Source organism: Ochotona princeps, chromosome 2, assembly GCF_030435755.1.
Source record: "Ochotona princeps isolate mOchPri1 chromosome 2, mOchPri1.hap1, whole genome shotgun sequence".
NCBI lineage: Eukaryota > Metazoa > Chordata > Mammalia > Lagomorpha > Ochotonidae > Ochotona > Ochotona princeps.
In genome coordinates this window covers 123,074,112-123,092,295 of record NC_080833.1, presented here as the reverse complement: position 1 = coordinate 123,092,295, position 18,184 = coordinate 123,074,112, and the positions used below count along the sequence as shown (strand labels likewise).

At 42.8% G+C, this 18,184-nt stretch overlaps 2 protein-coding genes across 6 annotated transcripts in view; one reads left to right on the top strand and one right to left on the bottom strand.

The window, feature by feature from the left end:
• FIRRM (FIGNL1 interacting regulator of recombination and mitosis) overlaps positions 1-3,074 on the bottom strand; it is a 46,006-nt gene extending 42,932 nt beyond the window's left edge. For 2 of the 5 annotated variants that reach the window (XM_058660617.1, XM_058660618.1), the window contains exons 1-3: positions 2,908-3,074; positions 1,890-1,929; positions 641-729 (exon numbers count right to left, since the gene is read on the bottom strand). In XM_058660617.1, coding sequence (XP_058516600.1) covers positions 641-729; positions 1,890-1,929; positions 2,908-3,018 — 240 coding nt within the window. In that variant the 5' untranslated portion in view covers positions 3,019-3,074. Of the gene's footprint in view, positions 1-640; positions 730-1,889; positions 1,966-2,907 lie in introns of those variants that run through there. The other 3 variants (XM_058660616.1, XM_058660615.1, XM_058660613.1) reach the window with 3 other exon arrangements.
• A 951-nt stretch (positions 3,075-4,025) lies between these two features.
• On the top strand, positions 4,026-5,313 carry METTL18 (methyltransferase 18, RPL3 N3(tau)-histidine). Its single transcript, XM_004599172.3, has one exon. The coding sequence runs from the start codon at positions 4,168-4,170 to the stop codon at positions 5,287-5,289; it is 1,122 nt and encodes a 373-aa protein (XP_004599229.2). The 5' UTR covers positions 4,026-4,167; the 3' UTR covers positions 5,290-5,313.
• The last annotated feature ends 12,871 nt before the right edge of the window (positions 5,314-18,184 follow it).

Below are 18,184 nucleotides of genomic sequence, written 5' to 3'. Positions count from 1 at the left end.
TCCAATGCCAGCCACACTGAAGCCAGATGCCGCCCCCTAGCATCCCACGTGGGTGCAGCGGTCCAGACACTTGGGCTGTCCTCTGCTGTTTTCCCATTTGCACCAGTAGGGAGCTGGACTGGAACTAGAGCAGCCGGGACTTGTACTGGAGCCCATAAGCGATGACGCATTACAGTGCACAGCTGGTCCCCTAACCCTCATTTTTTAACAGTTCAAGATACATTTTCTGAATTAGGGATTACAACACATATCCTGACAACTAGGAACTTATTTACAGTAAATTAGCCACTCTAAGATTTTCATATTCAGATCAATCCTTCAAAAATAATTTAATATTGTAAGAATAACAATACGGTCAACATCATTATAGAAAGTGGATATTGTATCCTTTAAGTTTGTTATTGTGCAGTATCTTTTTTTCCATCTGTATGATAGCTTACTTCTCGCCATTGATCAAGAACAAATCTGAATCCCCACATGATCACACATGGTCTTCTCACCATATCTATCTTTTAGTGATCATATTTCAGGTATGTTTGACACATTAGAAAAACAGCTGCAATGAAGAATAACATCTCAAATAGGCTAGATTTTAACAATTTTATATCTATATTTATATCATATTTATATGCTACTATACCTTTGGTAACGCTTGTGAAAAGAAAGTCTGTTCCAGCATCAGATGGCTCACATGAGGTAAAAACATCTTAACAATAACTTTCAAAATCTCTATAAAGCAAAACAGTCACATAGTTTTATAAATCACATCAGCGAATAAAGGTCATTTCTCTGTTAAAGGAATGTCAAATGGGACACTATGTCCAGTTTTAATAGTCTAAAGCTTTGCAAATGTCAAAATGCCATAATGTACATGGAGAAATTACGTATATCCTTGTTTGTTATGACTATTAAGTATAGATGGTAACACAGGGCATTAGGCCTAGCACTGAAGACATCTGTTAATATGCACGCAACCCACCTCAGTGCACCTGGGTTCAACAAATAATGATTTATTTGAATAAACAGTGAATTTAGGGGGAAAAAAAAAAAAAGAGGAACTGGAAGCAACCCAAAATGGCAGCAATTGAGGACCAATAAACTAGATGTGCACACATTTACAGAACAGGATCAGCTATCATTAAAGTTATACCTTAAAACATGAAAAAAGTTCATAGTACTCGACACATAAAAGGCTTCCAAAAAAGTGAATCTTCGCTTGGATGTATAAAATATATACATACAAAGGATGGGACAGCAGGAATAAAGATGAAATCATTTTCACCTAAATCTTGCCCATTTCAGATTAGTGAATATTTATTATGTCTTTGGCACATTTCGAATTTTCTAGAATTTTTATACTCAAATTTTAAAAATAACTGTCACCTAAGAAAATGAGACCCCAACAGACAACAGATCTGAAATTAGCATTCTACAAAGCAAGAGTAAACAGAATACGCTAACTCAGAATGTGAGAGACTGTCCTCTTAACTCTTCCTCCCCCCCCAAGAGTAATCTCATCAAGAAAGATCAAGGATGAACTCAACTCTCTCCAAACGTGTCCTTCCCTACCCAATCAACTTTCTACAGCTTTCCTAAAGGACACTGAACAACTTAATAAAGGCTGAAAGTTACAAAGGACCACAAATCCTGCTCTATATAGGTCTAGAGTTGAACAACCATCACATCCATCAACAAAAAACATGTCTGATATTTATCCAAAACGGAATTCAAACGATGTAATTTAAATAAATTTGGCTATTTCAAGTAACTTTAGGTTACAGAGTTTATAACACGGAAAATGATCCCCTTTAAGGAAATACAAAACTATATGGAGAACTTTAGCCTTTGAGGATATCAAAATAAATCACAATTAAAATACTTCTACTTACGAATAGACTCAACCCAACTTTCAGACTGTTGATACATGGAGTAATATAATTAAGGAAGACGCCAATATCAAAGATGAGCATCAATTCCTGAGAATTCACATAAGATCTTTCTTGAAACAAACTTTATACTCTGTAAGATACTGAAATTTGATGCAAATGTCTGGCTTCCTTCTGCTTTTAGAAACTTTAGTGCTTAATCGGTAAGCAAGCAGCAAGGTGGCAATAAAGAGCTACTTTAAAAAGTGTTGAAGCATAAGCTTGCCTTTTCAAGCCACGCTCAGTCACGAAGCGTTCTTAACAGATGAGAAGTAGGGGGAAAAACCACCGACTGATGATTCACACTACTTTATTTATACCCATTTTTTAAAAGCATTTAATTCCCTTTCTTTCATGTGACTTGCATGAAACATTTTAACCTTAGCAGAACAAAATTCTATCGCAGGAGCCTACAAATAATTGACAAATTATCCTATGACCGCAATCACATTATACACCAGACACCTGCACACAGTTGAGATCATTGCTAGAACTATTTTACAACAGAAACGTTAAGACTTGGGCCAGTGTTGTGGTGTAGCAAGTTAAACTGCTGCCTGAGACGCCGGCATTCCAGTCGCAGCAGCATCGCTTATGGTACAGCACCCTAAGGCAGCTGGCAGGGTAGCGGAAGGTGACCCCATGGCCTAAACCCTGCCATCCAGGAAGAAGACCCACACGGAAATGCTCCCAAAACACTGAGGAAGGGGCTGTCCAAATCCATCACTCATCTCACCGCCTTCCTACCCCAGGAGCCAGCACTGGTCCTGCAGGTCGGGTCCCAGCGCTCGGCGGACGCGCTGCCCAAGGCGGACGCGCTGCCATGCACCTGTCAGTGAACCAGCACAGAAGGACCCGCAGGCACGGGAGGCCAAGCCGGCGCCATGCCGGGGCCACGCGCCCGGGGGTCCCCGCGACCCTCGCTGCCCACCCCGGTCACCCGGCCTGGCCGCCCTCCTGGCCCAGCGACAAGTAAGGATATGAGGAGCCGCGGCAGGACGGACGGCAGCTCGCGGCGGCAGAGCTCCTCCGGCCAGCCGCTGAGCTCGTCCAGGGAAGGCGCGCTGGCGGGAACCGCGCGCTCCCGGGACATGTCGGCCCCGCGTCCGCCACAGCCAGGGACCGAAACTCCCGCGCTCCCAGCAGGCCTCGGGGCGCCTGGCGGCCTCCGCACCATAGAGAGGAAGGGGAGAGAGTCCTCCTAGCCGGCCAGGAGGCGGGGCTTGCCGGGCTTCCGGAGGACTCGACTCGCTGGTGCCCGGGTCCGTGGCCCGGCCGTCCCAGCCCACGCCGCCGGACTGCAAGAGCCCTCGGGTCTGGATTGCTATGAACGGTACAGTGAGAAGGGTCGCTTCTAGGAGGTGAGGGCCGCAAGTCCACAGGTGGCCGGCAACCTTCAGTCCCGTGGGGACCTTGAGCGGGGATGATCTTAACCCTTTTGTATCTCGCGTGTGATCGCACCTGCTTCGTGGGCGGTGCAAACGGAAGCAGATGCCACCAGGTGCCTGGGGCGGTGGATAAAGCTTCCCAGATAGGTTCTGCAGTGCCTGTTTGCTGTACCTCCGCTACAGCCCAATCACTCCCGGGTTACCTTGGCCATGCTGGTTCTGCAGGTGTTTCCTAGTGACCTGAGTTGAGTGGATGTGCCTGCACCACAGCCTACCGGTGGCTGCTAACTTACCACAGTCTTGAACTCTCACTACTGACACAACAGCAGACAGAGGGCATGGGTGGGCGCAGTGAAGGACAGCTGAAAGACGACCAGATGGTGAGGCCATGTTATCTGAAAATCCTGGGCTGAATGTTGTGGTCTGTCATTTCCTGCTGCTGTCGTTGTCTGGTTTTTATCATTTCTTTTCCAGCTTCTGAACGGGTCAGGTTTGCCCCTTTGTGTTTTTAAGTATCTCTTGGTTCCACCCTCCTGCACCTGCCCACACACAGCTTTTTTTTTTTTTTAATAGAAAACGCAGCTGTGGGGTAAGGAGGAAGCTGTTCCATATTACTCTGTAGTGAAGTGTGACGTTTTTTGCTTTAACCATTGCTTATCTTCCAGATCTATACCAAAAGGGCATGAAGCACTCCAAACAATCAACTAAAAACTTCTCCAGAGTTTGGAACCGTGTATAAGCAACTGAGGAGAAATTGACCCCCAAAAGTAAAAGTAATAGTTGGAGGGTCATCGCTTCCTATCCAGAAGTTGAAGGATCTTCCCTTTCATTTAATGGTGTCTATTTAATAAGAGATGGCCTTTCAATTTAATTTCAATATAGAAAGCCATCTGGACAATGAATTAACACCCCCTGGGGAAAGAGACTTGACCTTGGAGTCCTCCAAAGAGTCACCAGCCTCAAAACGCCAACGAGAAGAAGAACAAGACAGGAAACATGTTGCGGAAGAGTTCGGCTTGGCTCCTGCTCACCCATGGGAAGGTAATTCAGTGGGGAACACGGACGCTCAGCGGCACGCCAGCAGCCTGCTCAATGCAGCTGACAGTTCAAAGCACCTGGAGCCACGGGAGAATCCATCCTGCGTGGGAGTGGCCAAAGAGCATCCTGTACCAGCTGATGTAAAGAAAGTGTTGGACAATAAAGTCATGGAGAGAGTACCAGGCCTCCGGAACATTAACCTGCCAGTGGTGAAAACTGTCCTGCTGAGAGAGAGCTTCCCTGGAGACAACATCATCTCAGAAAGCTTTTCGAGTCACTCTGATCTGATTTCAGGTGTCTACGAAGGAGGCTTAAAAATCTGGGAATGTACCTATGACCTCTTGGCCTATTTCACGAAGGCCAAAGTAACGTTTGCTGGCAAAAAGGTGTTGGATCTTGGCTGTGGAGCAGGGTTGCTGGGTATAACTGCATGGAAGAGAGGAGCCAGAGAAGTTCATTTCCAAGATTATAACGAGATGGTGATTGATGAAGTCACCTTACCTAACGTAGCCGCTAGCTGCCCTTTGCAAGATGAAGAAAACGATACAGAAGAACCAGATGTGCAAAGGTGTAGGAACTCACGGGTTGCACAGGAGCTGGGGAAATGTCGGTTCTTTTCTGGAGAGTGGTCTGAGTTCTGTAAACTTGTACTGTGTAGCGAAGAAGGTTTTGGAAAATATGACCTCATTCTCACTTCAGAAACCATTTACAATCCGGATTACTATAGGACTTTACATCAAACATTCCTTAGACTGTTGGGCAAAGATGGACGGGTGCTTTTGGCCAGCAAGGCACATTATTTTGGCGTAGGTGGAGGCGTTCATCTATTTCAGCGGTTTGTAGAAGAAAGGAATATATTTGAGACTAGAACACTTGAAATAATTGATGAAGGATTGAAGAGGTTCCTAATTGAATTGACTTTTAAGTGCCCCAATTAGTTCCTAAGTAAAATAAAGAGAAAGACAAAAAAAAAATGTTTGGCATGTTTGATTTTGATTCTGCCACTATTTTGTTGAAATGATGATGTTTATCCAAATGGACTGGCTGAGGCTGAGGAAGCTGAAGCCGGGTCTAGGCCTCGGAGGTGGCAGCAGGATGCCCGCTCCCAGATCTCCACCTGCTAGCTCTTCACACACAGAGTGTACTGGCTGTGCAAAACTGCAAAGCAGGACCTCAGTGTTGCCTAAATAACCCAGCTAGGAAGGAGTAGCTCTTTGCTTTTCTTGCCACTATACGGGTAGGGGGATTCTGGGTTATGGTCTCTGAACAGATAGCAACTTAAGTGAATGTTGCAGCTAAGGAATGATGCAAATTAATTCACAAATGTATAAATGCCATCCAAGGACCCTTCCTATCAGCCCCAGGCATGTGGATGTCCCTATATCCCCTTTCTGTGCTAACAACTAAAGGAAAACAACAACCTTTAAAGCCCAAGCCACTTTTCCTGCAGCTCAGTGTCCCACTTGGGCACTCTGTCCTGCCACATCACTGCTGTAAGGTGTATTTCTTTTGTTTTAATTTGCCAAGCAAAATTTCTGTTAATGCTTGCTTATTTCCTGTCTTTGTTTCTGTGCTAAGCTGAGGAAAGTACCCACTGAGCTTCCTTGGTAGCAGAAATATCCCTGAGTTTCTTGGAATCATTTTTTGAGATTCTCTTCTCTCTTCATTCCATTTGATCTTTCAACCAGCTGTGGCCAGGGCATTTCTTCTTAGAACATAAGCACAGTGGGGTGTGCTTGCTGATTTCTAGACTTTTCTTTGGATAAAAGAACACATTCACAGTTGCCCTTCTAACTTGGATGCAGCCTGACAGGAAAGTGCCCCGTACCTCTGAGGTTTCCTTCGTCACAGCACAGGCTGCAGCTTCTATTCAGCAGGGTGGTTGGGGGCTGCAATGACACACTGACAGCAATGAAACTGTCACACAATTCTAATTTTTGCCTTTTTAAGAGGTTAATAATGAACACAGGGACCCTGCGCGGTGGCCTAGCAGCTAAAGTCCTCGCCTTGAATGCACTGGGAACCCATATGGGCATCGGTTCTAATCCCAGTGGCCCCACTTCCCATCCAGTTCCCTGCTTGTGGCCTGGGAAAGCAGTCAAGGACAGCCCAAAGCCTTGGGACCCTGCACCCATGTGGAAGGCCCAGAAGAAGTTCAGCTCCAGCCATTGCGGTCACTTGAGGGAGTGAATGATCAGGCAGAAGTTCCTCCTCTCTGTCTCTGCTCCTCTCTGGATAGCTGATTTTGCAATAAAAATAAATAAAATTTTTAAAAAAATGAACTCGGGCCCGGCGGCGTGGCCTGGCGGCCAAAGTCCTCACCTTGAACGCCCCGGGATCCCATATGGGCGCCGGTTTTAATCCCCGCAGCTCCACTTCCCATCCAGCTCCCTGCTTGTGGCCTGGGAAAGCAGTCGAGGACGGCCCAATGCATTGGGACACTGCACCCGCATGGGAGCCCTGGAAAAAGTTCCAGGTTCCTGGCTTGGGATCAGCGCGCATCGGCCCGTTGCAGCTCACTTGGGGAGTGAATCATCGGACGGAAGATCTTCCTCTCTGTCTCTCCTCCTCTCTGTATATCTGGCTGTAATAAAATGAATAAATCTTTTAAAAAAAAATGAACTCAGATAACCCTCAAAAGGAAGTTTGTCATCTACAGGGGCAATTCTAAGGGAAATACTTTTTCAGGTTAAGGGTTATTTCTCTGTTTGGAAAGGGAAAAAAAATAATAAAAATGATATGTATATCTAAGCTAAAAGATTTGTATATCTAAACTAAAGGCTTGGTGCTGTTATGACTAAAGCAAATAGGAGATGAGGGCCTTTTACTCCTCCCAGAACAGTATAATCCAAAACCCGAGAAAGAGATGACATGATCATTCTTTTCTATGGCATTTACATTTATGCAACAGAAGAAGCAAATAAAATCTTGCTTTGGCACTCTGTGAATTTATCTCAAGTCTTTAAGATAGAATCAGAAATCCCATCCTGTTGTCTCCTCAGCCATGCCGCTGCTAGGCTGTGCAGTGCCTTTAAAGAAAAAAACAAAACAGGACAGAAGGAAACAAAATTCCTGCTCTGGGCAGAATCAGCCCGAGAAGCAAGTGCAACAAGCCCTGTTTTCAAGCTTCCTTCATCTCCTCCATGCCTTAGTTCCATGCCTTAGTCCTACACACTTCCGGGTTTCTGACTGAACATAGAGGAAAGCAGGCATTACGCAGATCAGCGTGAAGAGAACAAGGCTCTTTCTGCAGGAAAAGGGAGAGGCTGAGAAGGGCAGACTTTTCGTCCCACGACGATTTTGGTGATCACAGTGGCCTCAGTGTTAAGAGCACACTGAGGTTTTCATGATTTGCAGCAGGTTAACACAAAGCAGGTGTGTATACTGGGGGCTGGAACCACAGGACCAAGGATCCAGAGGAGTGTCCTCCTGAACACCCCTGCTGGACTCTGCAGTGATGGCATTAAGGTGAGCATCGACAGATGACCGCTGAAGCCTGTTCCTCTCACCCCACCCAACAATGTTACAATTTTTTTCCTGGCTTCACCACAGCAGCAGCAGCAGAACAATTCAGAAAGCCTTCTAGTACCTCCAGCCAGCCACCAGGATGGAACAAACTCTACCAAGTACCTACATCTCTCAGAGCTCCAACAGGTCACCAGCCCAGTCATCTCTCAGGTCTTTCTGAGGCTGCAGAGGAGAAACTGACATCAATATGTTAACAGAAAATTGTACACTGCAAAATTCAGACAATTATTTAAAGGGCCCAATGGAAAACAGCTATTGTCCTCAGTCTGCTGTGTCTGATCAAAGCTGATCCAAACTCTTCCTGTGTGCCTAAAATGTCCTGCAACACAAAACTGTCCATCTCTGCAATTCTTGGCCAAATAACTTGTGATTAATTTCTACAAATGAGAGTGTGAATTTATTTGCAATAGCATAAAGGAGCATGGGGGGGGGCATTTTCTCTGTCTCTTTTTTTACTCTTAATTTATTTGATGATTTTTTACGTAGTTAATTAGGGTGATGAGGGTCAAGGGCTACAAGAAAGTTGGTGAGACATATTTCCACATTCTCTTTTTTCCCTTCCTATATTTGGGGGAAGTGGAGAGATAAGGGGAGAAGCCACACCCAGCCTCCCAAACGCCTCTACCCTGAGATGGAGGGCAGTCATCCAGTACCACCCCAGCATCCCTGATGTGAGGCCTGCTCAAAAGATTTTGATGATTCAACAGTTCTGAATTACTGCCAATTGCTCCACTCCAAGCATGATGAAATCTCTCCAGAATCCACTGGTTGACAGAGTGCACCTTAGAGTCTCCATTTACCCAGATATTCACTGCTGATACTTGGCTAGAGTAGTTGATTGATTTGCTCTATCCGTTGTCCTCTGTTGTGGTACCAGGTGTCCTCTGCAGACTCCAATGTACTGCCATATCCTCCATGTGCACCTGGATATGCTGTCCACTGCTCCTTCTGAGCCTCTGAGGAGGCCCAACTCTGACACATGCACTCCACGGTCAGACCATGGAACCTGCAATTCTCTTCATGGCTGGGGTTCTGAGTCTGGCAGTTCAGTAAGAGGGATCCCCAAAGAAACTTCATCTGAGGTGATCCAAGATCTGATTCTTGTGTGTGCTTGCCAGCACAGCGTCCAGCACAGTCCGTCGCCCCAGTCAGCTTATACACATTCTGGTGGTTGCAGGGGGACATTTTCCTAAAGGGAGAGCTTGTGTGAAAAGATAGAATACGGTCTGGAAATGAGAAACACATGCAACCAGTGTGTTGGCACACCACACTCTCACTAACCGACCTCTGTGCCAGATTTTTTATTACCCTTGCATTTCACTCCAAGTTGTAAGAATCTTCGGGAGGGGGAGGGTCACATTTCCAATGAATTGCTTTTCTTCCCTGTGCTTCCCGCAAACTGAACTCTGTTTCCTGTTTGTCTTGCTGTCTTCAACTTTTGCAGTGTATTACCTGAGATCCAACAATTTCTGGATTGTGTGGAAGAATACCAGAGAGAACCACTTTCTAGGAAGGCTGAAACAGTTGTTCCTAATACTTTGCATTTTAGTTCCTTTATCAAAAAAGACACTCCATGCTGCATTCTAAGCTTCAGGGCAACTGTTATATTCATCACTGCTTTCCATCTTCTCAAAAGAGGGGAAAAATGTGTTAGATTCAGTGACTTCTTCCCAAAATACTTCAGAAACTCTTCTGTTTTGTCTCCTAATGTGTATTTTAAAAAAAAGATTTATTTTTATTAGAAAGGCATTGTTACAGAGAAGGAGGAAGAAAGAGATCTTTCATACCCTGGTTCACTACCCAAATGGCAATAACAGCCAGAACTGACCCAATTCAAAGTCAGTACTCTGCCGCATGTTTGGGCTCTCAACATGCTAGCACAAGGTCCCAAGTCTTTGGGCCATCTTTTACAATGTTTCCAGGCACACCATCAGGGATTTGGACCGTAAACATACTAGCTGAGATATGAACTGTCCCCCATGTGAGCTGCCAGTGTTGCAGTAAGAGGCTTAGCCAGCTGTGCTATAGTGCTGGTCCCAATTTATTTTAACATAAAGGATAATACCTTATTTAGAATCAAAATCATTAAAAGTTGTTATTTCTTTGGTAATCTTAGTTGGTTTGCTTTCATTTATTATTGCCATACAGATATTTAAATAATTGCTTAAAAATGAAGCCAGGACAGACTCAAGATGGTGAAATAGGGTAAGGACACCTTTAAACAGATGGAGAAATATTAGACAGTGTGAAGCAGAGAGGGCACATTTGAGCAAGTAGGAGAGGACAGAACAACAGCAGAGGGATACCTGGAGACTGACAGACACAGGAAAGTAGCGGACACAATAGTGTGGTGAATGATACCCCAGTGACTGATACCCCAGCAGCATTCAGCAAGAGGCAATCTAAATTGCACCTGCAGGCAGAACTCCACCAGCAACCAGGTGGGAAGGGATGTTTACCAGGAGTTCCAGAGGTGAACCCAGACAAAGAACTGCCTATCCTGCTGATCTGTTTGATTTGACCAGGAGCAGAGACAGAGTAGGAAATCCCAGAAGGGCAGTGAGGGAACAAGGTGGATTTCACAACCTAGTCCACCCACCCCCCAGCTGCATTGGGCACCATTTAGTTAAAGGAGGCAAGGGCTATTGAAAATGCTGCGTATGCACTGAGCTGGGAGTGAACTAATTTCTGGCTCAGTGAACTACAATAATGTGGCATCCTACAGGTTCCACTCAGTTTGGGTTGCCCTCAGACCTGACAGCCAGCAGGTCAAGAACTCTAGTAGTGGCACATCAGGTGCCATTTCATATGGTGTGGCAAGGACTTAGAACTGCAGGCGATAACAGTGAGCTGTGCATGCACTGAGCTTGGCGAGAATTCATTGAGCTCAGTGGATTGCACTGGTCCCACAAGAAAATAATACTGACTATGGCATCATACGGGTCAAAATAGGTCCGTGTGGCACCCAGACCTAAAAGCCAACAGGTTCTGGCAAGATCAGTGCCACCAACAACCTAGCTATATAGGACTACTGGTGTCTCTCTAATCCTGGAACCTGCTTCAACCGGAAATGTGAGAAAGGTTGTACAGACAATGGAGCAGCCTCAGCTCAGTATCACAGGAGGTGGGCAGTGAACCAGGAGCTGGGGCTACAGAAACCAAGGTGGAAATCTAACATAAGAACCCAGACCTGGAACTTGCTGGAGGAAGCGGCACGAGTGACTGCAAACACAGAGCTGTGTACCAACTAAAATAACTAAAATCCAACTGTAGACCTGTGAATGACACAGCTTAGAAACCTGCCCCAAGGAGAAAAATCTGATAACTAGAAGTACAATGACCAAGAGCAAAAGAAAACACAGGCAAAATGAATATTACTGAAGACTCCCCTGCAAAGGAGCAAAAGCTTTTGCCAACCTTAGAGTTCATTGAGAAAGACATCAAGAAAATGGGGGGTACAGAATTCAAACACTTGTTACAAAGCTTCTCTTCAACAACAAGAAGCACATAAAGCAGGAGTTCAAGGAATTGAAGGAATATGTCACACTGGAAATGAATCAAATGAAAGCTGATCTATCAAAATGAAGGCTACAGTGGAGCAAATTAAAAGTATAGTGGAGAGCCTCCAAAATAGAATGAAGCAAGCAGAAGAAAAAATCTCAAAATTAGAAGATATTTCCTGTCACCAAGGGGAAACAAACAAAAAGCTGGAAGCAGAGCTGGATCAGGCCAAAAAAGGTATTCAAGAATTGAAAGACACTATTAAAAGGCCAAATATAAGAGTTGTGGGAGTTGCAGAGGTGCAGAAAGAGAAGCTGGGTTTACAAATGTATTTAATGAAATAATAAGGGAAAATTTCCCTAATCTAGAAAAAGAACTGGGAAACAAGATCCAGGAGGGGCACAGAACTCCCAACAGACTTGACCAAAAAGAGTCTTCACCACGTCACAGGATCATCAAGCTCTTTCAACTGAACATAAGGACAAGATCCTTAAATGTGCACATGAGGACCTGGTGGCATGGCCTAGCGGCTAAAGTCCTTGCTCTGAATGCGCCGGGATCCCATATGGGTGCCGGTTCTAATCCTGGCAGCCCAGCTTCCCATCCAGCTCCCTGCCTGTGGCCTGGGAAAGCAGTCAAGGACAGCCCAAAGCCTTGGGACCCTGCACTGGTGGACCTCCTGGCTCCTGGCTTTGGATCGGCGCAGTACTGGCCGTTGCGGTCACTTGGGGGAGTGAATCATCAGACGGGATCTTTCTCTCTCTTTCTCCTTCTCTCTGTATATCTGACTTTGCGATAAAAATAAATAAATTTTTTAAAAAATCTGCACGCCAAAAAAAATCAACTGACATATAAAAGAGTACCAATTTAATTCACCGGAGACCTCTCACAGGAAACTACAGGCCAGGAGACAATGGAGCGACATAGTCCAGATTCTAAAAAGCAAAAAATTGTCAGCCCAGGATAACATACTCAGCAAAATTTTCCTTTGTCTTTGAAAATGAAGTAAAATTCTTCCACAGTGAAGAAAAGTTAAAAGAATATGCATCTCCCAAACCTGCCCTACAAATGATACTTAAAGATGGTCTCTTCACAAGAGGAATAGCACCTGCCAAAACCAAAGGCAAATGTGAAGAACATCCCAGCAAAATAACAACAGAAGACTAAAGCAAGGAACAACACATTGCTAAAATGACAGGACCAAATTACCACCCATTCGTATTAATCCTGAATGTAAATGGCATAAACTCATCCATCAAATGTCATATATTAGTAGACTGGATTTAAACACAAAACCCATCTATTTGTTGCCTACAGGAGACGCGTTGCACCAATAAAGATCAGCAGAAAGTATCTCATGAATTTTGATTATTTTTTGCTAGTTTCATTTCTTCAAAACACTTTCTTCCGATTAAATTCTTCAATGACTCATAGATCATACAATAACATCATTTTTTTCAAGAAGGTTCCTGATTTTCATTTCTTCAGTGATACATTAGTCACTCAGCAGCATGTTATTTAGCTTATGGTGATGTTAATTTTTTTCTTCCTGTTTTTGATTTTGTTTTGTGGCTTTTCATGTAAGGGGATGTATAGTAACTGTGCAATGGAGACTGTCACATCCAGAAGTGAGGATATAATCCAGTATGCATCTCTACTTCCAGACCAAAGATGGACTCCCAATGAAGCTGTTAACCCTATCTTGACAATAAGATGCTGGACCCTCTGCCATTGTCCATGCACACAATGATGGACATATGACTATGTAAGAAGAACTATTACTACAGTAATGACATAGGGAACTCAGCGGGGAGGGAACTGTGGAGGGGATAAGGGAAATATGGAACTATCATAAAATGATAACAAAATGAAATAAAACTAAAAACAAAAAACAAATATTGCAACCTGAACATAAATTGTCATCCATAATAAGAGACTTGGGTAAGGATACCTAGAGACATGCTAGATGGATCCACTCCTGGATCATATGCAAACATGCAACTAAATTTTCTACTATACAGTGCTTCAATAATGGCAAAAATTGACAATTTCTATGGGCTATCGCCTAGATACCAATTACTTTGGCTTTTTGCCATACTTGCAAATCAAACATAATTATAGTTCTCTATGTTAAGCCTAAACGGATTCTCATTCAATCAAGAATTCACTTAATATTTACTGTACATAGAGAAGACAGTTTCTAGGTTCAATGATTTCTATTAAAGCAACTAATTACTTGTAAGGAAAGTTGACACTTGTGTTGTGCCATGACTCATCATGTCTTCAATTACGCTCCATTTGACCTGGATCTTTTAGGAAAGCACAGTAGTGTACATTTGAGTCCCTAAACTGATTTGGGTTCTCTGGGCCCCTTGTATTGTGACTTGTGCATTTCATTTGTTAACCAGAATATGTCATCAGATCTAATGGATGGGGCATCAGCAATGTATTAAAGGGAACCGGAACAGTGGATAATGGATAACTGGCAGCTTTGAGCTCAGGCCTCTCCAGAAGAGAGGTGTATTGAAGCAAAACAAAGACATTGGGATTATACAGAGAGGAACGGGACAAAATGTCATCTAGAGAGACAAGCACAGAATTATATTTCTTCAAATTTGAACTGGCAGGAAGTGCTAACAAAGGTAAATTGAGTGCCAGAAAGAAGACTGGTGGGTTTGGCATGATAGCTCAATTGGCCACATCCTCGCCTTGCAAGCACCAGGATCCCACATGGGCACCAGTTTGTGTCCCAGCTGCTTTGCTTTTGATCCAGCTCCCTGCTGTAGCCTAGGAAAGCAGTGGAGGACGGCTCAAAACCTTGGGACCCTGCATCCATGTGGGAGACCAACAGGAAATTCCTGGCTCCTGGCTTTGGATCAGCACAGCTCTGGCAGTGGTGGCCACTTGGGAAGTGAAACAAAGAAGGGAAGATCTTTGTCTCTCCTTCTCTCTGTAAATCTGCCTTTCCATTAAAATAATAAAAATAATGAGGCTGTTGCATCAGGGAGTCAAGAGGTAGCCTGCAAATATCACACAATAGTTGAACATTTAAATAAGTGAAGGGGTGGGTTGGGTGGTGGAAGTTCTGATCACTTATAGCAGAGGATGCAGTAAGGGACAGGGTTCATTAAGTACAAGAAAAAGCACTCCATGACAGCCCAAGTTACTCTAGTTTCCACATAGCATTGCATCCCAGTTGGAGTTCTTCATTGCAGCCAGCATTGCCAAACTGTCCACGTAGAACAATCTTCACCCCAGTTTCCCTGAGGCAGTCCTGGATTAGGTATGTTGTCCCGATGTGTTCTCGTTTAACATCATAGTATCCTCCAAAATTTCTTGATTATGGTCAGCTTATTTAAACTGATCTGAAAACATTGTTTTAACCTTATAATTTTATGAAGTGAGTCATGATAGAAAACAGATCATTCCATATATAAATATCAACTTCCAATGACGTCAAGAGCTAAGTTTCAATATGGAAACTAAAGTGAAATAATACTTAACAGTTGAAGTAGGGACTTCTAATCTGGGATAGCAATAATGTATGTTATACACACTGGGGAGGTTTCTGAGAGCGTTGTCTCTCTGAGATGTGGAAGAGGACCATCTCTCTGCAATGGGGAGCACAGAGCCCACAGCTGGAGGGGAAGAGGATGGGTGGGTATTTTCCAGGAATAATCTCATGGTGATAACTTGGTAGACTTTCAAATGGAAATACAACTTACAAGTTTAATCAAATGCTTGGAATTCTTGCTTGCCTCTTTCTTTATCATCTTTTGACCTTTGACTTTAAGAATGAGAAGAGTCCAACCTAAATCTGCACCCAGAAACCATCAAACCTTTAAAGGAAAACATAGGAAGCACACTCCAAGATGGAGAAACAGGGAAGGACTTCTTAGAAAGGACACCAAAAGCACAGGCAGTCAAAGTCAAAATGAACAAATGGGACTACATCAAACTAAAAAGCTTCTGTACAGCAAAGGAAACAATTAACAAAGTGAAGAAACAACCAACAAAATGGGAGAAAACTTTTGCATACCACACAAGTGATAGGGGACTTTGTAAATCCAGGATTTACAAAGAGCTTCAGAAACCCAGGGATAGAAAAAAAAAAAAAAAAAACCCTGTAACAAAATGGGCAAAAGAAATGAACAGACATTTCTCAAAAGAACAGGTTTAAATGGTTAACAGACATATGAAAAGATGCTTAGGCTCCCTTGCCATAGGGAGATAAAAATGAAAACCACATTGAGGGACCACCTAACTCCAGTGAGACTGGCCTACATTCAGAACTCAACTAACAATATGTGCTGGCGTGGATGTGGGGAGAAAGGCACCCTCCTTCACTGCTGGTGGGAGCGTAGGCTAGTACAACCACTGTGGAAATCAGTATAGTAAGTGCTTGGAAAATTGCAAATAAACCTGCCATAAGACCCAGCTATCCCACTCCTAGGAATATACCCCAAAGAAGTGAAATCTACATATGAGAAGGGGATCTGTAATCCTATGTTTACAGCAGCACAATCTACAATAGTAAAGACATGGAAACAATCCAGATATGCGTCCAAAGAAGAGTGGTTAAAGAAACTGTGGTGTATCTACTCCATGGTATATTATTCAGCTATTAAGAAGAATGAAATTATTCTATTTACAACCAGGTGGTCCCAACTAGAGACCATTATACTCAATGTTCAGTGAAATGAGTCAATCACTAAAGAACAAATACCATATAATCTCTCTTATATAAAGAAACCAACGTGGAAAATGTAGCTCCAATAGTCCAATCCATACTGTTTTTTGATAGTTTGTTTGCTTTTTTGGCTGTATCCCATGTGTTTTGGTGTTTTTTTTATTTCAGTTTGGTTCATTCCTAATAATCTCTTTTCTCTAGTCCAACTCATCACGGGCTCATGGATTATACAATGGCATCATTTTTCCCAAGAGACTTCTGTGTTCCCTCTTTGTCACTCATGTGTTGGTTTCTCAGTGGCATGTTTTTTTTTTCCCCATGGTACTATAATTTGTTGTTAATGTTGTTGTTGTTGTTGTGGTGGTGGTGGTGGTGGTGGTTGTTCTAACTCATACTGGTTGTTGACCTTGTCTCATGGCTTCTCACTTATGGTAATGTATAGTGATGGAGTACTGGGATCTATCATATACAGATGTGGGGGTATAATGGAACAAGCATCCCTGCATCCAGACGAAAGATGGAATCCCAATGAAACTGTTGGACATGTGTAGACAATGGGATACTGGACTGTCTGACATTGTCTGTACCATCAATGTTGGGATACACTTAAATAAGAGACTGATAGAATTATGATTCCTTATGAAGAACTACACTATTGTAACAAAATGGGAAAAATCTGATGGGGGGGGGCGGGAGTTTGAGGGGGAATCCCAGCCTACACAAAATTGTACTTCACAATTCAAAATTCAAAATAAAAATATATTTTAAAAAAAAGAATGAGAAGAGTCCAGATGATAAATGAGCTATAGCTTCTGGAATATGGTGCAGACTATGCGCGAGCATGGGTTAAAGAACAATCTGAATCTCCTAAAAGGGATTCTAGTTGAATAATTGTTTCCCATTTCTATTCAGATTCTTTCTGCCACTGCCAACCCCAAAGTTATTTTAAGTGTTTATTAGGGGAAATGATTAGTTTCCATATCTGTATGGGGAAATGACTAATTCCCTATACATATACATATACATATACATATACATATACATATACATATACATATATATATAATTATGTATGTATAGTTTAAACAACTAAATGAACAAGAATAGTAATAATCAGAGTCTTTGATAGGAAATTCCTACAAAAGGAGGAAACTTATTTTTTTCAGTAGGAAAACTTGTCTGAAGAGATAACATTTGGCCTCAGACCTATTTGTCAGCAGATTTTCGTCAGATTATCAAAGAGTGGGGTTGGAAGTATGAAGACACAAACACTTAAAAGGCAGCCAGTTACTGAGTTGAAATATGCTAATTAATTTACACATTGAATATTTACTGAGCATCTATTATTTACCCAGGTCATTAGTAGGTGCTAGGTTGAGGTGGAGATTCTGCTTAACTGGGCCCCCAAATCATGCTGATGTTGCTGGATTATACATAGTACCATGAGCAGAAAAGTTCCAGATCATTGAGCCTACAACATCACTCATATAAGGTTAGCTCGGTGACTGATATAAAAGCTTTTAAATTCATTATTTTTTCCTTTTAATTAATTGCCATTAATCCAATTTCTCTAAGTTTCATTTTACCTATCTAAATTGCATGTTTTGTAAGCGTGTTTGTAAATAGCCACTTTTAAAAATAGTCTAACCTGATTTAGAACTTTGGTTTTATATACTATTGAGAAAGAGTGTATTGTAGTCTTTTAAAAATCTACACACACCCAAAGTTCAAGAAAAATACTGCCAGGGCTCGGCAGCGTGGCCTAGTGGCTAAGGTCCTCGCCTTGATCCCATATGGCCGCTGGTTCTAATCCCGGCAGCTCCACTTCCTCTCTATCTCTCCTCCTCTCAGTATAAAATAATAAAATAAAATAAATATAAAATAATAAAAATAAAATAAATCTTAAAAAAAAAGAAAAAAGAAAAATACTGTCATTCCTATCTGTTAGATAACAAAGTTCTGAGCTCAGATCCTTGGATTTAACCTGTTATGCATTATGATCAATCTAAGAGTTGTGTCTACTCCTAGTAAGGCAGTCACGGTGATCTGATCAAAGTGAAAGCTAAACTCCAGTGATTTTCCTTACCTTTCAAGATGGTGTGGCTGATAAGTTG